The sequence below is a fragment of the Callospermophilus lateralis genome, chromosome 5 (genome assembly GCF_048772815.1).
Source record: "Callospermophilus lateralis isolate mCalLat2 chromosome 5, mCalLat2.hap1, whole genome shotgun sequence".
Lineage (NCBI taxonomy): Eukaryota > Metazoa > Chordata > Mammalia > Rodentia > Sciuridae > Callospermophilus > Callospermophilus lateralis.
The window spans coordinates 40,691,718-40,716,624 of NC_135309.1; the positions used below are offsets into that span (position 1 = coordinate 40,691,718).

At 48.4% G+C, this 24,907-nt stretch overlaps 1 protein-coding gene across 1 annotated transcript in view; it reads left to right on the plus strand.

Annotated features, from left to right (window-relative positions):
* The window catches only part of Adamts2 (ADAM metallopeptidase with thrombospondin type 1 motif 2), a 246,675-nt gene that overhangs the window by 61,101 nt on the left and 160,667 nt on the right, over positions 1–24,907 (plus strand). The window contains exon 3 of the mRNA XM_076856558.2: positions 17,541–17,700. Coding sequence (XP_076712673.1) covers positions 17,541–17,700 — 160 coding nt within the window. The remainder of the gene's footprint in view (positions 1–17,540; positions 17,701–24,907) is intronic.

Consider the following 24,907-nt stretch of genomic DNA (forward strand, 5'->3'; position numbering starts at 1 on the left):
CCCCACTCCTGGATTCTGGAGCTTGGAGGTGGCACTGAAATTGGAACACATGTGGATGATGCTGATGTTATCATATTTAACTCACTTGTGTAGCCCAAGTTCAAGGCTTAGGCAGAGCCCTGAACTCATTCTGTGTCTGTGAGTGTGCATCACCAAAAACTGTTTCAATCCCACCTGTACTCATAAAGGAAGCACCCTCTGGCCAGTGGGAGCAGCTTGCTGATCAAGCCACTTGCCCTGGACCTTTTGATAACCTCATAGACACAAACAAATCTGGAGCTCCTGGGACCCCAAGTGTAAGGAGAAGGATAGAGAGTGATCCAGAGGGAGGAAAAGAGCACACTCATACATTGTTGGTGGGACTGCAAATTGGTGTGACCAAGCAGTATGGAGATTCCTCAGAAAACTAGGAATGGAACTACCATTTGACCCAGCTATCTCACTCCTTGGTATGTATCCAAAGGAGTTAAAATCAGCATATTACAGTGATGTAGCCACATCAATGTTTATAGCAGCACAATTTAAAACAGCTAAACTATGGAGCCAACTGAGGTGCCCCCACAATAGGTGAATGGATAAAGAAATTGTGGTGTATATACACAATGGAATTAGCCATTAAGAGGAATGACTGTATGACATTTGCCAGTAAATAAATGGATGGATCTGGAGACTATTATGTTAAGTGAAATAAGCTGATCCACCAAAACCAAAGGTCAAATGTTTTCTCTGATATGTGGAAGCTAACCCATAATAAGGGGGAGAAGGGAAGATTAGAACTTCAGTAGATTAGACAAAGGGGAATGACAGGAAGTGGGGATAGGAAAAGGAAAGACAGTGGAATGGATCTGACATAATTTTCCTATGTGCATGTATGAAAACACCACAGTGAATCTCACCATTGTGTACATCCACAAGAATGGAATCCTAATGAGAATAAGACATATTGCCTGCTTGTATAATAACATCAAAATGGAATCAACTGTCAGAGGGATCAACAGGGCCTGTATGGAGACAGTTCAGGCATGGACTCTCTGCTCAAGAGCACTGTTTTGGCTATATGGTTGCTAAATTTTGAATTCCTCATCCCCAAAGTTCATGTGTTGGAAACTTAATCCTCAAAGTCATATGTTGACGGTATTTAGAAGTGAGGCCTTTGTGGAGGTAATCAGGATTAGATGAGGTTGTGAGATGGGGCCCCCATGATGGCATTAGTGGCTTTCTAAGGAGAGAAGGAGAGATATAATCTAGCACATGCTTACTCTGTCCCACCATGTGGTGCCCCTGCTTTGTCACAATGCAGCACGAGGCCCTACAAGCTTCTAGCAGATGTTGGCACATGCTTAGACAGCCGAGCCTGCAGAACTGTGAGCCAAATAAACTATTCTTTATAAATCACCCTGTCTGTGGTATTCAGACAGAGCAACAGGAAATGGAACTATATACTGTTCTTTCTCCCGGGTGTTCCTGGAGTACACCAGGCTCTCTTCCTCCTTCAGGCCCTGGCACCTGCTCCTTTGCTGGAACTCAGCACTTCCCACAGGCCCTGTTCCCTTGAAACCAGGGATGTAGCAGTGAAGCTGGGAGCCTTCATTCTAAGGAGAGGCACTAATGTGCAGAATGAACTGGCCAGAGGGCACTGAGAGTGGCCAGGAGTACAATTTTTAAAAATATGTTTACGCATTTTATTTTTAAATAATGGTAGACCTATGCTATTTTTAAAAAATAGCAAAAAAAAAAAAGTTGAAGAAATAGCAAAGATTTCTTGTATGCCCTTCACCCTGCTTCCCCTAATGCTAACAGTTTGTATCATCTTAGAATAAGGATTGAAACCATAACCTTTTAACATTGATATGATGCTTCCTCATGTTAGATCAAGCTTATGCATTTTTGGCAGGAATTCCACCAAAATGATGTGCTCTGTGTAGGGCATCACATCTAGGGAGGTGATGTTGAATTGTCTCGTTATTGTTGTTAATGATAACCCCCCGTGGTTAAGGTGCACTTCTGAGATTCTCCCTTGTAAAGTGACTATAGTTATTTCCCCTTATTTGTAGGGGATATGTTCCAAGATCCTCAGCGGATGCCTGAAACTGAGGATAGTACTGGATCCTATATAAATATATGTACATATAATATACATATATGTATGTATATATACAAAAAATATATATTTCATACATATCTATAGTAAAGTTTAATTTATAAATTAGGTAAATAAAAAATTAACAATTAATAAAATAGAACAATTGCAACATTATACTGTAATAAAAGTGTGGTCTGTCTCTCTCAAAGTAACTTATTCTACGGTAATCACCCTTGTTGACTGTGGATACCTGAAACCTCAGAGAAACCTCAGATATGGGGACAGTCTTGAATTTCTTCCTCTGTAATTAATAAATCTCGTAGATAATATGGGATGATGAAAACATTTTGTCTCTCCTCGTACTTTTTGCCCACTAATTTTGACACCCACGGGCGAAGTTTCTCTGCAACAATCCTTACTATGGTGTTTACTCATGTTTTTTATGAAGGTTGTTTTCCATTTTCGTCAGTTTGCCTGCAATTATTAATTGAATTCCATTATGAGGACATTCTTCCCCTTCTCCCTATTTATTTATCATTCACTCATTAGTTTATACCAGTGGAGAGTTGTGGAGATTTGTTTTATAGCCTATTACTCTCATTATTCATTATTTTGTTCAAATTATCCCAAGTATGGGCATTAAGAGCCCCTTCAGGTTGGCCCTTCTGTCCTTTTTCCGTCCCCAGGGTGTGATTTCACATGGGGTAAGGGGCCTTGATGCAAACAGAACCAAGGAGAGGAGGCGGGCTGGGTCTGCAGCCTGCTCTCTCAGACAGCGTGGGGTGGACATGGTCCCAGAGCTGTCAGCTCGCCTGCTCTGATTATTGTGGAGGCCCTGAGAATTGGGGCTTGGCCTTACTGATGGGCAGGGCCATACCGTGCCCAGGGTATCTATCTGTGTGTTGGCTTTGGAGCAGGCAGGATAACGGGATGTATCCCTGTTGCCTTTCACAGCCTGGGACTTTTACTGTCTCCCAGCGTAACTCTTTATGGTGGGCTCTGTGAGGAGCGGATTCCCATGGGGCACCTGATCCTTTGGGATGCCTGACTGAATGTGCCTTTATTCCAGATGCAGTGCCTTTGGTCATGACCAGCATTGCTGCTCAGGATCTCTAGCTGGGCTCTGATGACCCACAGAGGGGCCTAGGCCCATATGGGCTGCCATCCTCACTCCAGAAAGAAGAAACATTCCAAGGTCACCAGTGGGGACTCACTGGTGCTGGGCCCAGCCCCTCCCGGTAGATCCCCACTCGCCAGGCGAGGACACAGGACTGACGGCGTCTGAAGGCCTGCAGAGTAGCCTGGCCACAGCCCAGACAACCTGGCCCTGAGAGCCCCGTCTCTTCCCATAAATAAACCAGACGAGATCCTTCGTCAGATGGCGTGGCCTGGTTTTTGTTTTGGGAAATCTGGACAAGAAGGGGCAGCAGACAGCCTTGGGCTCTGGCAGGGTCACCCGCCTGGGAGTGGCAGCTGGGTAGGCGGGTAGAGGACAGTCGGCGGTCGGCCTGCCCCGGATACCCTGGCAGGCCCCAGAGATCAGAGCAGGAAAAGAAGCCAGATTTGAAGGAAACCAAAGTCAGGCAGGGCTCCAGGCTCCGAGTATGCAAGGCCTGTGATGTCCAGAGAGGGGCTTATGGCCCAGAGAACCAGGGAAGCAGCAGTCTACAGTGGCAAGGGAAAAATCAAGGTCCTTTGCCTGAGGAAACTTCCAGACCTGAGCACCCTAGCACAGGTAGGCACAGAGGACACACCCCTGAGTGTCACCATCACACTCTCAACACTTCCTTCCACTTCTGGGAAAACTGAGGTTGAAGGAGAGGAAGAGCTGACTCCCACATGAAGTGGAGGGTCATCTGTGTCCCTGAACTTTTCCCATTGGGACTTATATGGCTGCTCTTGCCTCTGAGGAGCACATTCACTAGGCAGTGTATCTTTCCCAGCCTCGGTGTGCACAGGCCAGATCCCTGCTTCCTTTCGTGGCCTTGACTACCCCCACTCTGCCCCAACCTGATCAGGCGTGATAAGGAGAATTTCAGGTTAAATTGTAGGCTTCTTGCCCACTGAACCAACCTTTGTCTACCAACCTGGTAACTGGACCCTTGGTGAGCATGTGTCTCCTCTCTGATCATCTGGACCCTCCTGGAGGATCAGCCCCTGTAGGCGGGATCAGGGTACTGTCTCCTGCATCCCCAGGATGGAGAACTTCCTCTCTGAGTCCCCACTGCCCTGGGGAAAGCAAGATCCTGTTTAGAACATGCTGTTCCTCTAGAATTATGAGCCTTGTCTTTTATCAACTGTGTAGACTCAGCCCTTGGGACTGTCCACAACATTCTATGAGCATCAGGGGGGATCCCCTTGGCGGTAGTCTTAGCCAGCTTCTGCAAGCATAACAGGCCTGCCCTCAGGAACGAGGGTGCCAGCTTGCAACTGGCCCCGGGGTGCTGGTCTCCAGAAAGAGTGGAGCAGGTTGGAAGGAGAGAGTCCTGTCATCTGATCACTGACCTTTGGCTGCACAACCTCTGGGCCTGCATTTACTGCCCTGTGTCACACGGGTGAGAATACCCTCTTTAGAAGGGAGGGGTCCCACGTGGCTAGCCCTGGGCATGCTTAGCCTTCACTTTTTTACTTATCTGATTTCTGGCACTTTGGGGAGTGATTCAGTGACCTGCCTAGGTGGCCCTCCTCCTTCCTGCCTGAGCCACAGCCCTGCTCAGTTTTGTCCACATGGTACCCATGAGCCCCTGTGAGCAGCTGGCTTTGTTTTTGTGTGGTGTTGGTGCATGGTGGGTAGAAGGGCTGAACTAGCCTACAATTCATGGCCTGCCCACCCCCGACCCCCCCAACTTCCGAATGTGACTGTCTTTGGACACAGGCTCTTTAAAGAAGTAATTACACTAAAAGGAGGTCACTAATCCAACATGACTGGTGTCCTTAAAAGAAGAGACACACCAAGAGAAGATCATGTAAAGAAAAAGGAGAAGAAGGCGTATACCCCAAGCAGAGAGGCCTCAGGAGGCCTCTTTTGACACCTTGACCTTGGACTTACAGCCTCCAGAATCATGGAACAACAAGTTTAAGCTGTGCAGTCTGTAGAACTTGGTTATGGCAGCCCTAGTCACAGTACAGACACACTGGAGGGGGTGCTGGTGCCAGAATCTTGTGGGGGATGTGCTGGGAGGTTCCTCTTGGAGCATTATTCTGGTAGGTTGGAGGGGAGCGCTGCAGTGAATGCTAAGGGAGGTTGTGTGGATATAGGTGGCTGATGATGCCTTGGCCCCAATGTCCCTTCCATAAGTGAAATTGATTATGGGGGTACTTTGCTTCCTCTAAATTTTTCTCAGCCACCACCCCCCCATGACATATCTAGCAAAAAAGCATATAGACAAGTGGCACTCCTAGACAAGTGTTCCTGTCACTCCAGCTGCCTGGCCAGACCATGCAGGCTCTGTGTGAACCAGGATGGAAGTAGTGGATCTTCCAGGGGTCAGTGAGAAAAGTGGAATGGCAGAGTACACAGGCCTCCAAGGAGGCAGGGAGGCCAGCGTGTTGGATTCCAACTGGCATCGGCTATTCCAGGGCCAGGTGCCAACCCAGCAAAGGGCTTTTTGGCAGGGCATGTTGAAGGAGGAACTTGGACCTTGCTCTGTGAGCTCTCTTCCACCTCACATCTCAAGGCCATGGTCTGCCATGGCTGGTGAGATATGATAGCTCAGAAAGAAAAATTTTGCTTTTTGATAGTTTGGCAAATGTTCCTGCAGCAAGAGTCATTTTTCTTCTTTAGTGGAGAACGCCCTGTTATTTATGTGAATGTTAATTTGCAACAGGGGACATTCCTCAACGTGGTCTTCATGCAGAGTGAGACCTGGGAAATGTCAGCCGGAGCGTCTGGCAGGGACGAGTGTCAGTTCTTGTGATATAACGGCAAGCTTGTCCTGGTCCCAGGGTCTGAGTCTGAACCCCTGACCCCACTGTCCTGACCAGGGCTGGCAGGGCAGCTCCATTTCCTGGAGGCCTCCCCGGCTCTGGTGTGCACAAGGGCCATTAGGATAGTTTGCAGTGTCCCAGAATGTGGGACATTCTGGATTCTCACAGGCTGGACAGACCAGGCCCCATGGGAGCAGATTTAGTGTTGCCTAGTTGAGTGGGAAGCCTGGCCCCTGTGAGGCATCCTTGCTGTCATATTATTTATGCCACTTTTTTTCTCTCTTTTTTGGCCCCTGTCCACACACCCACCCCACTCATTTTTCTTTCTGCCCTTTCTTCAAACAGATTGTCTGTTTTGATACATTCCGTCTGTAAAAATCTCAAAAAGAAAAAAAAAAAAAAAACAGAAAAAGACAATCAAAACATGAAACTCACCCTAAACCTTAACACTAACTCTTTGTTACATGTTTCCAAGCAACTCTCATATCCTCATCACAATGGTAAGAGGCTGTTTCATGAGGTGCTGTGCTGAGTGCTGCACATACGGTATCTCAGTTAACCCTTGTGTCAACAGTATAATTCCTGTTGTGAACCTTGTTTTACATTCACAACACAGAGACTCAGAATCCTCATAGTTAGCCAGTGGTGAAGTCTGCACTTGAGGGGAAGCTGAGCGACTTAGAGACCACAGTTGTGACTGTGAGGTTACATTGACATTAGGCACAAAGATCCATGTGATTTTACCCAAGGGGGTTGGCTTCGACCCAGACCTGCCTCCTTCAGGCACTAGTTTGTCACGTATGTGTTTATTCTTTAAGTGGTGAAAAAAAACCACATATTTTGTCTTAGTATAAATTCACATATTTAGTAAAAGTTTTTGCAAGGCACAGAGTTTTTTTTAAACAATCAAATCATTTACATTTATTGTGCTACAGATAATTGTTCACCTGTCATCTAATTTATATATACATACAGAGAGACCATGTGTGTGTGTGTGTGTGTGTGTGTGTGTGTGTGTGTGTGTATCAAGAGACACTATCTAGTCTCCCATATTGCTATATGCTGTATAGTCTATTTTCAGTAATTGGGAAGGTATGTATTTAGTTTTACTAGTTGTGGCTCTTCTGACTTCAGGTAGTATTCTTAAAATTTTATTTATTGACTTTAGAAAGTTATTGGTAACTGTTGATTCCTCTATGAAAGATTAAGAAGTCAAAGCAATTAAGTGACTTCTTTCTACCTTCCTCTATCCTTTCTTTGATTTTTGTGGGCTTATCAGGCAAACCCCACCCCACCCCACCCACTTACTGAATTTACTAATGGGAAGTTATTTTTTCATTACATAGCTTTTCTTTTCAGAAGACATGACAAGCAACTTCTCGTTGGTAATCTTGATCCTGCATAATTCTCACATGGAGGTCAATTTCAGTGTTCTAAACCTGTGATCTCTCTATTTGTGGGCCCTAAATTTTGAAATCAAATTTGGATTGCATAAAATGACAGCTGAAGAGTGACGGGGAGAGATGCAAAATGGAGCTGAGCCTGGATGCTTGTGAGAGGATCCCCCAGGGACAGGGATGAAGCCCGGTCCCTCTGTGCACCCCACTCTCCCAGGCTTCAACTTGCCCAAGGTTGCACACCTGGTTGGTTGGCAAGGGACGGGCTCTGGGTTTCTAATATGGTATTTCTTTCTAGGCCAATGGTTCCTAAGGTTTGGCCTAGCAGGTGAACTAGTGTGGTGCCAAATGTGGCATTAGAAAGCATTGAATCCTATCAAAATCCCAGCTGGCTTCTTGGCAGACATTGACAAGGTGATCCTAAAATATATATGGAAATTCAAGGGACCCAGAATAGCCAAAATAGTGTTGAAAAGGAAGAACAAAGTCGGAAGACTCTCACTTCATGATTCCAAAATTTGCTGTAAAGCTATGGTAATCAAGATTGTGTGGTCCTGAAAGAAGGATATAGATCAATGGAACAGAACTATTAAAAATAAATTCTCACATTGATTTTTGGTCTGAGTGACAAATTCAATGATACAAAAGAGTCTTTTCAACTGGTACAACTGGATATCCATATGCAAAGTAATGAGATTGAATCCCTTCCTCACTCCATACACATAATGTGAGAGCTAAAGCTTTTATAAAACTCTTTTGAAAGTGTAGAGTAAGTCGTTGTTATTTCTGGGTTAGGCAAAGCTTTAGATATTACTCCAGAAGAACAAGTGACATAAGAAAAAAAAAACAACAGACAAACTGGACTTCATGAAAATCTTTTATAATTTCAATGGACACTATCAAAATAGAGAAAATACAACCCACTGAATGAGAAAAAAAATTTGTAAATCATATATCTAATAAGGGACTTGCATCTAGAATATATAAAAATCTCTCATGACTCAATAAAAGAAAAATAATTTCATTTAAAAGTGGGCAAGGAATCTGAATAGACATTTTTCCAAAGATCACTGAATGGCCATATAAATACATGAAAAGGTGCTCAACATTTTTAGTTTTTCAGAGAAATCCATGTCACATCTGCTATGATAGCTAGAATCAAAGACCCAGATATAAGCATTGGTGAAGATGAGGAGAAATTGGGACACTTATACAGAACTAGTGAGAAGATGAAATGGTGCAGCCATTGTGGAAAACAGTCTAGAGTTACCATATGACAGAGCAGTTTCACTTTTAAGAGAAGTGAAAACAACTATCCACATACAAACTTGTACACAGATGTTTTTAGCAGAATTATTCATAGGAGCCCAAAAGTCAGAACAACCAACCAATTTTCCATCAGCCAGTGAGTGTACAAATAAAATGTGGAATATACATTTGATGGAATATTATTTAGCAATAAAGAAAAATGAAATACTTTTTTATTGCCATGCTATAACATGGATGAACCTTGAAAACATAAGAAGTGAATGAAAACAGTCACAAAGGATATATGTTTATAGCAGCTCAATTCACAACAGCTAGACTATGGAACCAATCTAGGTGTCCTTCAATAGATGAATGGATAAAGAAAATATGGTATACGTACTCAGTGGAATATTACTCATCTTTAAAGAAGAGTAAAATTATGGAATTTGCCAGTGAATGGTTGGAGTTGGAGAATATTATGCTAGGCAAAATGAGCCAATCCCACAAAAACCAAGGCTGAATGTTTTCTCTAATATGCGACTGCTAATTCACAATAAGGTGCGGGGGGAACTATGGAAGAATAGTGTTACCTTAGATTAGGGAGAGGGAAGTGATGGGGGAAAGGGAGGGGATATGGAGATAGGAAAGATAGTAGAATGAAACAGACATCATTAATGTATGTATGTATATGACTACATGATCAAGATGACTCTGCAACATGTACACTCAGAAAAATAAGAAGTTATATCCCATCTATGTATGATATATCAAAGTGCATAAATGCATTCTACTGTCACATATAGCTAATTAAAACAAATAAAAAAAAATATATATATATATATATATATATATATATATATATATTTATTTATTTATTTAGCATTCCATTTATATATAGTGTTAAGAATGGATTAGTGGTTGCCAGGAACTGAGTAGGAGAGGAGGAGTTGGGGGCAACATAGGAGTGATTGCTAATGTTTCCAGGGTGTCCTTTGGGGATGAAAATTTCTAAAATGGAGAGTAGTTATAGTTGAATTGTATACTTTCTTTCTTTTTTGGCAGGTGGGGTACTGGGGATTGAACTCAGGGGCACTCGACCACTGAGCCACATCCCCAGCCCTAATTTGTATTTTATTTAAAGACAGGGTCTCACTGAGTTGCTTGGTGCTTCGCTTTTGCTGAGGCTGGCTTTGAACTCACGATCCTCCTGCCTCAGCCTCCCAAGCCACTGGGATTACAGGTGTGCACTACCACACCCCGCCGAATTGTACACTTTCAATGTACAATTTAAATTTGTGAATTGTACAATATGTGAATTATAGCTCCATGAAGTGGTTACATATTTTTAAAGCATTGAACCTCGTAGTGAAAAAAATTACTCTCTTTGCAATTATGTTTTAAACTTTCTCAGTCAAGGGGAATCTCATTTCGTGCTGACAGATCTTTCACGCCTCTCTAATAATTTCCAATCTCTTTTTTTTTTAATAACAAAAAGAGATCAAAGTTCGGGTTCAGAGTGCTAGCAGACAATCTGGCTGGAATTTATAATACAATTGAGTAAGGCAGAGGTCAGGATGGCACTGATGAGATGCGGTGTCTTGGCGATCCCAAGCCCTTCCACAGTGGTTCCCCTAGGGGTGGATATGGGTAGACCAGGGCTGGGTCCTGGAGCCTGTACACTGCCCCACCGGGAAATCTGAGTTAGTGCCTTACCTTCTTTTAGCTGAGGGTCCTCTGTAAATAGGGCTTTCTGCCTCATAGAACATTAGGGGAGTTGGAATTTCCACCATATTGGAAAGTCCCTACCTTCATAGGAAGAAATCAAGACCAGGGATCTGTGGGGTGACACCAAGTCCCTTCGGAATGAAGGGCAGGGATTTGTAGATGCTTGAGAGAACGGCACTGAGGTGCAAAAGAAAAGCTCAGGCATGGCGAAGGAGGGCACTCGGGAATGCTCCTGGGGCAGGTGGTGGCTGCGTGGCCCCATGGAAGGCCTTGGGTGCCAGAGATGGCCTTAGCCCTTATCTGTACACAGAGGTGATGGTGCAGGGAAGGGGTGGGTTTCTGGCTTTCAGTTTTTTGTTTCTGGTTCTTTCTTGTGGAGCTCTCCTTGGTCCTATTAGAGTCACAGAAGGATAAATGGCTACCTCATTCACAGAGGAAACAAGGGCTGCAGAGGATATAGGACTGGCCCCTGAACAGAATTTGAAACCAGGTCATCTTGCTCTGTGCTCAGTTTGCTCCCCATGTCTGCTGTTCCCTCCTCCCTGCACTTCAAAGTGGAGTGCAATTTAGCACCCAGATGGACACTGGACTCAGTACTGGGGGCATGTGACTATTAGGACTCCCTGGATGTAGCCTCAGAAATTGACTCTGTCCAGATTAGGCTCAAAGAAGGACTTTCCGGAGTAAAGGATCTCTAGGACCTGAGATTAGGACCAGGAAGGGGCAAGTCCTGATAGGTAAAGTCTTGAGGGTTCTGTGGAGCTCAGGAACAACCCTGTCCATGGTCACTATGCTCCACTCAACCGTAGTTGGCCCAGCTTGGGCCACAAGTCCCCCTAGTCTGGGAAGACGGGATCTTGAACAAGGGGCCGCTGCTCAAGAAAGGAGGTGACTGACACTTGACATGGACCATATACACCCACTCCAAATGCAGAGAGAACCAGGCATGAAGGGCTTTGCTACAAAGACATCCCACAGACAGATGTTTGCAGAAGGGGATGCCCCAGAAGGCATAGAGAGGATCCGGTAGAAACACAGCCGGGAATGACAAATTCCTCCTGACCCCGTGGACTGCTCTTGCCTGCTGGTGCAAGTTCCCCCCACCGATGGCTGCTGCCCCTTTTGAAAGAGTGGAAAATCAATGTGCAAAAACATCCCTTGGGATACTGAGCTGAGAAGGAGCCCATAGAGGTTAGGATGGAGTGGCTTAAATCGATGCAGCGTCACTTCCCAGCCCTGTGGCTGTTAGTGATGAGGGTCCAGCTCCTTTCCCATAAAGCTCCCAGGGTTGCTGTGGTCTCCCCCAGGTCTCTGAGAGGGGCAGGAGAATGTCCGCAAGAGCAGGCTCTGTCAAGGGGTATGCTGGCAGTGGGCTTGTCTCTCTGCAGGGAGGTTGGGTGGCCATTACCCACTGTCCAGATGAATCTTCAGTTCATTGCCTAAAGGAAGAAGGGAGGAAAAGGCTATGGTTCTTTTGCAGTTAATAGCTTCAGGTGCCATCAATTTGAGGGATTCCAAGGGCAAGTATGCAGGGGTGTGTGTGCGTGTGTGTTTCAGAGCGAGGTTGAGTTTGGGGGCAATAGGGAGCTGAGGCTGACATGCGCTGCCTGTCTTTTGTCGATGTCTGGTTCCCTCTGTGTTTGGATCGGCCCCTCTTTTTTCTTTCTATTCTTGATTGTTACCACTGCAACCTTGACAAACACCTGACAGTCTTTGGGCCGGAGGTTGCAAAGATGACAAGGTTGAGTGACAAACTTGGTTCAGGTCATGCAGGCGCTGGAGCCTGCTGGGGTGCAGCAAGCTTCAGCTCCCAGGGAAGGAGCCAGTAAGGGTGAGCAAATGGATCTGCCAACGGGAACAGGATGCAAACTCGTGTTTTGTGTGAAATCCTAACTGAAGATGTCAGTGTTTTGAGCATGTTAAAAATTCAAATTCAAAGTAACAGGGGATAGCTGTTTAAGTCCTTGGATTCTTATAAATTTTTAACATTTAGTTTCCATTTCTAGTGACTATTTCACCATAAATCAAATAGCGAAAGAGCAGGAAAGAAAGAAAGAGGTAGAATAGGCATTTTATAATTCATCAAATCTGAATACTGGTGACTTGACTTAGTAGCCAAGGTATTGCCAGGCTCTCGGCTCCACCAGTGATAACCAAGGTTGGGGACATAGTCCAAGGTTGGGAGCCTCCTTCTACTCCACAGGGGAGTTCCTGGTTGAGTTTTGAAGACAGTCACAGATTTGCAGAGTGAGAGCTGAGCTTAGGGCTTTAGCCCTCTGTAAGATACTAGACTGGACAGACATGGGATGAGACAGACAGACCACCAGTCAGCTCCCAATTGAATGCACTACAGACTGGTAGGCTTGAGGGATTTCTTAAATATTTATTGAGTTGGGAGAGGGAACTGATTCTTATTAATAAAAATTACATGTAAAAACAGATACGCTTGCCACTGGCAGTAGGAAAATCAAAGTCCTGGAAAAAACTCAGCAAAATGTAGCTCATATTTTGTGCCTTGTTCTCTTGTCAATTTTCTTCTGTAGTTTTTTAGACAGATTGTTGCTGAGATGCATACTAAAATGTTTGAAAATCAGGCATTTTTTAAAGTGAACCCTGCTTTCTTTGTGGAGAACCTTCATCCAGCATTATTCAGGCCAGTGGCCGTGGGTGGTGGTTAGCTGATGGGTTTAGGGTGATCAGTGACTGGCCTCAGGCTTTTCATCCAATAGTTTGGGGGGTTATCGTCCATTGGTCTTGGGGTAGTCATCCATTGGCCTTAGGGGTAGTCATCTGTGGATCTTGGGGATGGTCCTTCATTAGTCTTGGGAATGGTCATTCATTGGGAGTGTTCACCCACCTATCCTGGGAGTGATTAGCTACTAGTCTTGGGTGGCTCTTGCTGGTCTTGTGGGTGGTCACCAATTCGTCTCACAATGGACAACTACTGGTCTTACGGAAAGTGTCACCTAGGTTCATCAGCGTGACATAAATTTGTGCATTTTATGATATCCAACAGAGACGGGCTGATGTTGGCGAAGAGTGTGTCAAACATCTCTACTTTAGAATACCATTACTAAGAGGTCTCTGGTTGTATGAGGAGACCTGAGTCAACTGGCCTCATGCTTTTGATTTTTCTCAGTGGGCTGGAGTGTGCCCTTCAGGTAGGAACTTGGGAGGGGCTCCTGCCAGGCAGCCTGGGCTCTGGCTTCCTGATCATGACACATCAAAGGAATCTATTATTCTCATGTCAACCTGATGATCTCCCACTAGAAGGCTGCCAAGGAAGAGAACCTGAGTTCTCCTGTGCTGGGAGACCCCAAACTGTCCTTTGAGGTCACTCAGCCAAAGAGAGCTACTCTTTACCAGGTTGCGCATTCCTGATTCTGATGTCAAGTACTGCCAGGATTGCCCCAGGGCCAGGGTCTGTGCCATAGATGGCTTCCAGCCCTGGGTGCAAAGGTTCTTTCACAAAAGGGGCTCCCTTTGCACCCAATATCCTTCTTAATTGCCTTAGTAAGCCTGATATGGCCCAGGGGCCCACCCAGAAGTCCCTCCCACAGGGTCTTGGGCTCTGATTCCTAGACCCTATGTATCCCTGGCAGGCCTTCTACTCCAGGACTTTAGTCTCCTCCTTTGGAAACTGAACAGGCTGGATGACATCACTGGGGTTGCGGAGCACCCACAGTCTATGCCCTGGTTCTGAGTGTGTCCCAGGCTGTGTATACCCCCGTAGTGACTGTGCAATGGAAGGGAGGACTGACTGTATTTACAGGTGAGGAGTGGGAGGCCCAGGGAGCTTTGATGCCTTGCCTGAGGTCACCCACCCATACAGAAAAGGTGCCAGGAATCCAGAACTCTGGACTCTCAGATGGTTGGTCTGTTGCCGCCCGGCAGGGGTTAATTCCCACACTTCTTTGAATGGATTCTGTTCATAAGCTGTGTTTGAGACACCAGTCTCCCTCCAAAACCACACTCCATGGCAATGTACTGGAAGTAACTCTTGCTGTTGTAAACATTCTCACCATGTACCAGTGGACCGTCCGTCCTCCCTGCCCTTCCCATCTCCCTGGGAGGATGTGTCCCGATGTTTTGGGGTCATTCATTCACTCGGCCCCACGGCATTTGCCGACTCCCTTTGCTGCTGGCGCCCTGGGACCCACAGATGAGTCAGAAGTGTGGGGGCCTGCCGGGTTCCCACCAGACCTTCTCCTCTCTCCTCTCCCAGCCCCAGTGACCTCATTCTGCTGTTCCTGCTGCCTTTCCTGGCCGCTTGGCCCTCCTCCCCTGCCACACACCCAGTGTGTCCTTATAGGTCTACTACCCTTCCTCTTCTTCCTCTGCCTCTCAGAGAAAGGCTTTGCCCATCACCTCGCCACCCACTTCATCTGGCCACTCATTGGGACCCTGTGTTTGTTTCTTGTGGCTGCTGTAACAGGTCACTTAAAAGGACTGAAATGTTTTCTCTCATAGTTCTGGGGGGCCAGAAGTCTGGGCTCAGTATAGTCTGGCTGAAATAAGAATTTGGGTAGGGCTGAGCTCCCTTTGCGAGGCTCTGGGGGAGAAGCTATTCCTGGCCTCTTCCAGTTTCTGGTGGCTGCTGGTGTTCCTTAGCCTGTGGCCATTCACTCTGGTCTCTGCCTCCGTGGCCACATCATCTCCTTCTGTGCCTTGTGAAATCCCCCTACCTTCCTTTTCTGGGGGAAGTGGGCATGTGGTCGCATTCAGACCCACCCTGATGATCTCAGTCTCTGCTCCAGAGCCTCGATTTCATCACCGCTGCAAAGTCCCTTTTTACTGTATGAACTGTCATGCAGAGGTGTCCAGGATTAGGACTCAGATAACTTTTCTAGGACCTAGATAACTTGTGGCTGTTTCTTAGCCAGCCACAGATCTGGAAGCACTCCTGGGCCCTGGTATCTCCCTTATATCTGAATAAGATCTGTCCCCAAATTCTCTTCCGAGTTCTACTTCCTCAGTTCCCTGGTCTGTCCCATTCAGGACCTCTTACCTGTCTCTGGGGCATCTGCTTCTCAGTCCCCCAGTCCCATTTGTGTTCTTCCAGTCTTTTCACCCTACAGTAGCCATCAGGTTCCCCACCATGAGTCAGATCACAGTGCTTCCTGCCCTGAACCCTTTGAGCTGCTCACTGCCCTTACCCTGGAGACCTGCTCTGTGTGACATGCCACTCAGATGTTCTTGATGTGCCCAACCACCCAACTGGTCAGTTCTTCCCATTGCCTGGGACTTGCCTCCTGGGCCTCGGTATGTGAACACTGTCCCTCTCTCTGACTGTTTGGTCAGTGCAAAGTGTTGGAGCACGCTTCAGGTGGACAGTACCGCCCTTGGTGACTTCCTTCTTTCCAGAGTTGGGGCCTGATGCTCTGTTCTGTCTTCCTCTGAACCTCCACCAGTCCCTACTTATGACTGGGACTGCCTCTTCCTGGATTGTCAGCCTCATTCCCCACTGGCACCTCGGCTCCCCCAAGGCACTGGCTGAGTGTGCCAGGTGGATGGCTGCATCCCACTCTAATGGCAGATGCTCAGCAGGCCCTGTGGGAATACCAACTGCTTCTTTGTCCTCGAAGGCTCCTATCTGGCATCAGGTCAGAGCCCAAAGGGTACCCTGCAGGTCAGGGAGAAGGAGGGCAGCCTGTACATCCATTTTTGTCCCCTCTCCCAGCCAGGACGATGATGTGGCAGAGCCATTTGGGTTAGTTTGAAGGTTTCTGAACATCTGGATGGGTAATGCCAGGGATTGCACACTGGTTTGTATAGCCCTGGCTGGACAGGAAACCTAGGTCCTTCTAAGACAGTATTAGATGGACAAAGAAACACAGGTTTTCCTAAGAGAATGTGGAAATTTGGTCAATGATGTGGAGTCTCCTAGTGTTTGCATCTGAACAACCAATTCAAGCTTTAAGGAAAAAGCCCTGCTGGTCAGGATTGTGTGATCTGAAGGAAGTACATCTGCAAGTTGGACACCGTGTAAGCTCCCAGTGTGAGATCTTTGGTTTTGGGATGGTGGACCAAACAAAACAAAAGAAAAAAACTCAAAGTGAGGGAGCCTAGAGCATTCGTAGGACAGGTGGATTGAGTAGTGATGGCAGAATGGCCCCGAGGAGGGCAGCAACTTGTGGCTGCATTGGAGAGGGGAGCAATTGGGAGGATGCGAGCCAGGTGTTGAAGAGAGAGTAGGGGTTTACCAGATGCCCAGAGTGGGAGCTGGGAGCAGGAACACCCACACTGAGGACCTGGCAGGTTTGGGTACATGTGGACATGCACAACCCAGTGGCCAGTGTGAGGGCTGGGGGAGCAGGAGAAGGCGGAGAGCCTTGAATGCCACAGAGCAGGGCCACCTGAATCCAGACAGAAATGAAATAGCAAGGGGTTTGCAGCAAGGAAAGGCCATGGCTGGTCTTGGTGGGGAGGCAGCAATACACTGGCCTGTATTATCCGGTCCTGTGGCAAGCCAATGGGGGACAGTAAGGGACTGTGACTAGCAATAGGGTGCATGTCTGTCTAAGACTTCTACTGCTGGGCAGTGTGTAAGCCCACTTTGGTCAGAGGTTGGATTTTTCCAAGGATAGTTGAAATTATATTTTTAAAACAGAAATCACATCATTTTGAGTGTTGGATTCAGAGTTTAAAAATATTGTTTGGCCCAAACTGAACTTGTCTCTGGGTGGACTCAGCCCACAGCTGACAGTTTTGACCTTTATCTTCAACTCTGGGCTCCTGGAGGGTGAGGATGGCCCTTGGCTTTATTTGATGCATCTTGAGGTCCTTGTAGGGCCACATAATAGGTGTAGAGCTGCACTTGAATTCCTTCAGGCTGTTCTTAACATTTTGGGTTTTACAGGTACAGTAGTTTTTCTGGAAGGAGGGTTGAGGTTTGGGGTGGGAGGATGACCCAGGAGAGCCCCTCCCTCAGAAAGGACTCAGCATTATCTGGCGGCTATGTCCTCTGCAGATGGAGTCTCTGAGCAAGTAAGGGACCACCTTTGTGCCCTCCAGCCAACCCAGGGTTCTAGCTGAGGACTAGCTGGGGTGTCAGGCAGGGTCCTCAGCTGGGCGGTACTGCCCGCTGGGGCCCTCCTCTCTGTTCCCCTCCTTAGTCTGTTGTAGTTGGGAATTTGAACCTCTCAACTTTGCCCCCTCAGGCTGGTTTAATCCGGACGGAGGAGGAGGAGTTCTTCATCGAGCCTTTGGAGAAAGGGTTGGTGGCACAGGAGGCTGAACATGGCCGAGTGCATGTGGTGTATCGCCGACCGCCCACCCCCAAAACCCCTCTTCTGGAGGGTCCACAGGCCCTGGACACAGGTAAGTGGGCGTGCTGGGTGGAGAGCATTGTATGTCCTCTTCGGATAGAAGACTAAGGCTGAGCCCCAGCCTTCCTGGCTCTGGAATGGGCCAAGTGTGTGGCTGACTGCATGGCATCGTGGGGTGTTGGGGCCAGTCCTCTGCTCTGGGTGCATGTAGGTGATTAACAGCCTAAGTACCCACTGCTTACAGGTCTGGACTGTCCGAGAGGAAAGCAAAGGTTGTCCAAGGACCCACATTCTTCTGCAGGGTTGGCAATTACTGGGGAACATGGGGGCCCAGACCAGGCCTGCGCCCCTGGCCTGAGTACTGTGCCTATGAAAAAGGCATTTGTGTTCCCTAGGCAGCCCTCTTCTCCTTCCTGTGGGCAGCTGCAATCCCTGTGACAGTCCCTGTCATATGCCAGTTCTTCCCTGGCTGCTCATAGGGAAAGACTCTGAGTGCTGTTTCGGGATCCCCCAGAGGGATGTGCGTGGTAAAGACCCTAGAGATGTTCCCAGCAGTCTCAGCACACATTCCAGGGATTTTGTCTTTTTCAACTAAAGCATGCTTTGGGTCCAGGAATGTGGAAGTAGCTGCTGGGTGGCCAGGGTGATTGGTTGCCTAGCCATAGCCTCATGGAGCTAGTCCTACTATGTCATTCCAAATCTCCTTGGCATTCTCTGGATTTCTCCTTCTAGATTGTGAAGAGGCCAGGGTCAGGTCCTTAGCAGTTCTTCAGGGCTCACAGTTCCCAGGCCACCTCACTTGTGCCTGGGTGATGAGTGGCTTTGAGCTCAGCCTTCGGCCTCTGGCCCTGGACCCCTGACTGAGGAAAGCCACTGTACGTGGTTGCACAGTAGGTAACCTGGGATGGCTCTGGAGGCTCCTGGCCGGGGCAGCCCCTAGTGCTGTGATTTACTGAAGTACTTCATCCCTCCAGAGCAGCCGTGGCTCATTTATTTTAGGTCTCTCTGACTTCCCAGCTTGACAGATCAATTGGGTGCAGCTTGGCAGGGCACCATTCTAATTTCAAGAAACCGTGTCAGATACCTTTGCAAAGGAATTGTTCCATCAGGAAGCCCAGTATTCTCTGGAGCTAATCAATACTTCTATGGCCCCCTCTTCTCTGATAATGAATTGCTGTCCACCTTGGCTGCCACCAGCTGGACCACTGGGTGCTGCCTGCTCAGCCTTGCCCAGCCTCAGCCTAGCCCCTCCTGCCTCATTCCCACCTTTTTGCTTTTCTGCAGAGAGAGCAACCTTGTAGGGCCAGAGCCAAAGTGGGACAAGGGGAGAGCTCTGGACCTGAGGTCAAGGCCCCCTTTGAACTTGCTTCTTTCTGACCATTGGCAAGTTTGGGCGGCCTCTGGTTTCTGCTTTTTCTTGTGTCTGCTGGGTTTGAAAATGCTTGTTTCCCAGAAAGCTTACTTCTGCACTGGCCTCCACTGGAAGATTCTGGATGGTTCTGCCCCTTGCACCTATGCCAGGCAGGGTAAAGTGGAGTCTGCACAGTGGAGCTGGCCAAGTGCCCTTCACCATGACTCGGATCCCAAATTCCATATGGTGCTTATCTTTCTAAACATGGAAGCCCTTCCCCCACGGCCTAGCTGGCCTGACTTTATTTTCTGGACTTCTGGTGTTTTGGCATCTTCTGTTGAATCCTCCCTCCACCTCACAACCCCAATCCACATATCTTTAATGAGAACTTGGAACTGAGAACACAGGAAAGGAATTTTCAAACTCTGAATAAGCCCAGAAACCATTGGCCTTAGAAGGTGCTGGATAAAGCCAGCAGCACAGGTCAGGGGGTGAGGCTGGGCTGGAAGGTGGGTGGGGGTAGGGGTTGGTAATTGGCCCCTGGGAAGGAGGTGAACCTGTCCAAGTCTGAGCTCTAGACCTCTGTGTCAGCTCAGAGTCCCAGTCAGGAGCTTAGAGTGTGGGTGTGCGTGTGGGCCTTGGGCTCTAAGTTCAGACTACAGACCTATGGTCTGGGGCTTAGACCCCTTTCTTTGACAACCCTGTCCAGTGTCAGCATGGCATTGCATGAGTGACTCAGGTCCACAGAGAATCTGTTTCCCCTTGGATGTGCCTGATTGTTCCCTTATGGCCTAGGGCTGAGGTCGACTCATTGACTGGACAGGATCCAGACACAGTTTATGCTGGGTCTGGGCCGAGGGCCTGGGGTGACCTCAGATGGTTCAACTTTCCATTGGCCTGGGCCTTGTCAGGACCCAGAGTGGCAGCCGGGGATATATAAAAGTTGTGTCCTGTGGCTGGGCATACCAGCAAACACACCCTGCTGGGCACAGAATCCCAGGACTTGAGTGCAAAGGGTGTGTGTGTTTACAAGAGTGGTGTAGTTCGTCTCTCAAAGGTTCATGTGCTGGAAGCCTGGTCCCCAGTGTAGTGGTGCTGAAGTGGTGGGACCTTTAAGAGGTGGGGCTTAGTGGGAAGGGGTTAGGTCATGGGGGCTCCTCCCTCAAGAATGAATAACATTGGTTTCATGGAGTTGATTGGGACTTATAAAGGCAGATAGTTAAAAAACAAGACCATCCTATGTGCTTGATCTCTTATACACAGCTTTTCCCTTTCTGCCTCTTCACCAGGTTGGATGCAGCCAAGTGGGTCCATACTAAGATGCTGGTTCCATGCTCTTTAGATCCTCTAATCAGCAGAATCATGAAGTAAACGAACTCTTTCCTTATAAAGTATTCTGCCTCAGGTATTTTTTTTTTTATAGTAATGCAAAACACTAGGGGACTGTAGTAGTCTGCTTTTTGTTACTATAATGAAATACCCAAGGCATGCTAACTTTATAAAGAAAAGAGGTCTATTTAGCCTACAGTTTGGAGGCTGAAAGTCCAAACTTTTTCAGGAGATCCCACTGGTTGGGTGGCTGGTGAGGGCCTAAGGGCTGATGGCTTCACAATGGCAGGAACACATAGGAAAGTTAAGAGATCACATCTCCAGAAAGGAAGCCAAAAAGCGACTCAGTGACCAGGCTCACTCTTCTAAAAACTGCATGTTGCAAGAACTCAGAGGTCCTACAAGAGCTACATCAATCCCTTCTAAGGGGAGCTCCTACAGTGATCTACAGAGCTCCTATTAGGCCTCACTGCTTAAAGGTTCCACCACCTCTTAGGATCACTACTCTGGGGATCAAGTTTCTAATGTGTAAACCCTTGAGAGAGAGATCATATCCAAACCATAGCTGGGACTCTTTTTTTCTAGTAAATTCTGGCTGGAACCCTAATATATCCATGAGCTTCTGGCTGAAGCAGGCAGGAGGTGCTAACAGGTGTGTTGCATCCCGTGGGGAAGGGGACACACCCACCCCAGGCTTTCGAGGTTGGTGGTGCCTGGGCATTCCTGGGGCCCACATGACTGCTCCTCAGGGGTGCTGAGACGATTGTCCCGTTTTCTGTGAGAAGCCAACAGGCTGCCTAGGGTGACCTCGGGGCTTACAGAGCCTCAGAGAATCATTTCACTAATAGTCTGTCATGTTAGATCAGTTGCTGGGCTGCAATTTGCCTGGGGAAATGGAAGGAAAATGAGGGTTTTAACATGTTTTCTCAGACTCACGCTGGGGTCGGGTGTGCTTGGGAGGTGGTTTAGCTCACAGCAGTCTCGCCCTCCAGCCCTGGAGGAGGCTGTCAGGAAGGGTGGAGGGTTGAAGAGGAGGAGGACCCTTTTTTCTCCTCACTGTCTCCACTGGTGTCTGTAGAAGCATCTCTGTTGAGCTCTGCTGGGACAGGAGGCAGAGCTCTGGGGCCAGGGCACCAGGGTGGCCTTTTGGGGGAAGCTGGCCGAGACATCACCCAGGCCTCCCTGGGTCTGTGGGCCTTTCTCAGGTGTATGGATGACCTGAATCTCTCTCTGCCCTCCCTAAGGCCTGCCTTGGATACTATCTTGTGGGGGTGGGGGAAACCATGTTTTATGTGCATGTGTGCGTGTGCATGTGCGTGTGTGCTCATACACACATGTATGTGAACAGGGTTCAGCTCTGTGCCTGAGCCCTGCCCTGGCTTCCATCTCTCATCTCTGGGGTTGTTGAAGAGGGAGCCAGAAACAGAATACAGGACGAGGAGCCTTGCCCGGGGCCAGAAGCCTGGATTTAGAACTAGGGGACCCTGACTTCGTCATTCCCTCTAAGCCTCAGACTACAGTGATACACCAGCTGGGGGTTTAAAAGAATAGAAATTTATCATCTTATAATTTTTGGGATCAGAAATTGAAATCAGTTTCACCGGGCCAAAATCACTGTATTGGCAGGGCTGTGTTCCCACCGGAGTCTCTCTAGGAGAGATATATTCCTTGCCTCTCCCTGCGTCTGGTGGTTGCCAGCCTCCCCTGGTTTATGGCTGTGTCTCTCCATTGTCTGCCTCTCTGGTCCCATCACCTCCTCTTCTGTCTGTCTGTGTCCCATCTCCCTTTGCCTCCCCTTGCGAGGTTGCATGTGATTGCATTTTGGTTTCATCCGGCTCATCCAGGACAGTCTCTCCATCTCAAGATCCTTAATCAGATCACATTTGCAAAGTACCAGTCACAGGTTATGGGAATCGGGACTTGTCATCCTTGGGGGTCACCATTCAGCCAGTTTCAAGAGGTGAACTGACCCTCATACAAGGCTGGCTACATACTGGACAGAGCACACATTTCTGAAACACCCATGAAGGGCCCATGTGGAGCAACATCTAGTTCCAGTCTCAGCCAGATGGTGCCCCACACCTGGAAAGGTTAGTCCAGGCTGTGGCTGGGCTGATCCCAAGAAGCTGGTCTTGGCGTTGGCATTGAGGGCCTGGCTGTCTCAGCCTTCGGGGGGCTGGAATTGGGATTCTGTGAAAATCCCTAGAGCATACTCTGTGTATGCAATCTTCCTTTCAGATGCACAGCGCCACTTGCAGAAAGCCCTGGTGTCCCAACACAAGAACGGCAAACTCAGAAGCCCTCGGGGCCTGGCAGGCAATGCCAATGAGAAGAACGGCAGAGGGAAAAAAAGAATTGCACCCACCCTTGGCTTGGCTTTCATTTCCCTGCTTTTGATGTCAACACAATGACAAAGAAAACATGTCTGTAAAAATAAAAGCAGTAGCACCCAGCCTCTGGCCTTGGCCTTGCCATGGGTATAGGGCAGACCAGAGACCCCATCCAAAGGGACAGCCCTTCCTTGACCATGACTGGTAGAAGTTTAGATCTGAGCCAGCTGATTATCATACTGTCAAGAGAATTCAGATATCATAATTTGTATGTGAACCACCCTGATTTTAAAGTGTGGTTTCAAATTTCTGAAAAGCATCATATGGACCAAATAAAACAAGCACCCCCCCCTCTTTCTTCCCCCCACCCCTGGCATTGGCCTCTGCTTTCTTTTTATGTGGTATGGGGCATTGAACTAAGGGGTTCTCAACCACTGAGTCACATCCCCAGCCCTATTTTGTATTTTATTTAGAGACAGGATCTCACTGAGCTGCTCAGCACCTCGCTTTTGCTGAGGCTGGCTTTGAACTCGGGATTCTTCTGTCTCAGCCTCCCAAGCTGCTGGGATGACAAGCCGCCTGGCTGGCCTCTGCTTTCTGAGATGTACAGGCAGAAGTATCCTCCGCCCTCTTCCATGGGCTGCCCTCTGTGGTCCCCCTAGGTATGCCTTGGAACGGAGTAGGGGCAGGTGGTTCCTGTCCTGGGGAATCTGTCACTAGGCTGCTGTGTCCTCAAGCCCCGCCATGCACACCCCTCCTGGACTGAGGGAAGAGAAGTCAGACAACCCTGTGCCAGTGACCTTGGCTGCTGCCTTCTCTCAGAAGCAGCCTGTGCCAAGCCTCTGCCCGCTGCTGTCAGGCTGCGGTGTCCTCCCTGACGGGCAGAGGAGGTAGAACACCGCGGGAGTCACTCTGCCCTGCTGCTGCCAAGGCAAGCCTGCTGAGAGAGGGGGGTGCCTGTGCTGGGTGGCTCCTCCACGTGGCCGAGAGCGGCTGGCTGGCCTGCCTGCAGTCTCCACCTGGTGGCCCACAGCCAGCCCTTCCCAACTGTGCCTGCAAGCCAACCCCTCCAGCCTCATACTTCATTCCCTTGAGCCGGACAGGAGTTTTCCAGGCTGCCGAGCGAGAGATGGAGGGCAAAGCTGATAGCTGGGGACTTTGTGGGGGCTGCAGCCTCCAGTGACCCGGACCTGCTCAATCTCCTGTATGGAATGGGAGAGACACCAGAGGGTTTGGGGAAGAAACTTGACTAAGGATTCTGTTTTGGCAAGCCTGCTCTGGTTGTAATGTGCTGAGTGGGGAGGTCAGCGGGATGGCTGGAGCAATGGCATGGGGGAGACACCGGAGCCCTGTCCCAACAGGACACACATAGGACAGGGAAGTTGGCCAGACTCCATTTACTGGCAGGCAAGCCTCTGTGATATGTAGTGGGTGTCAGGATTAGGGACTGGGCCCAGGCAGAGATGAAGCCTGGTGGGAGGGAGGACTGGAGTGGACGGAGCAGGAGATATGTTGGGGTGGGGGATTGCAGATTTATTGACAGCTAGGTCAGGGAGCCTTTCTGATCTGCAGTTGTTGATGTCTTAGCTTCCTGTGGCTGCTGTAACAAATGACCACAAACTTAGTGGCTTAAAGCAACATAATTTATTCTCTCACAATTTTGGAGGTTAGATATCTAAGATGAGTCTTTAAGGAGTAACATCCAGGTGTCTGCAGGGCTGGTTCCCTCTAGAAGCTCTAGGGGAGAATCTTTCCTGGTCTCTGTCAGTTTCTTGTAGCTGCCGGCCTCCCTTGGCTTACAGCTGCATCGTTCTGGCCTCTGCTTCTATGGTCACATGGTCTCCTCCTCTCCTGTAGCCAAGTTCCCCTCTGTCCCCCTTTTATAAGGACTTGTGATTCCTTTTAGGGGCCACAAGTAATCCAGGAGAGTCTCCCTATTTCAAGATCCTAAATCGGCACTCTGTTTTGCCATAAAAGGTAACACTCAGGGGTCTGGAGAGTGGGATGTCGACATCCTGGGGGGTCATGATTCAGCTGACTGTCTAAGCGGTGAACCCTGGGGCCCTGGGGGAGGATGGTGATGTGCCCCCTGGATGGATTCACACCCTGAGCCCCAGGCCTGGCTCTTGTCCCCATGTCAGGACCTCCCTCTGTGTCTCCCACCCTGGCACTTCCTGAACTGCTTGCTGAGCCCTGGGGTCCAGCTCTCTCACATGGTGATCCTGGGGCTCTTAGTACAACTCAGCCTG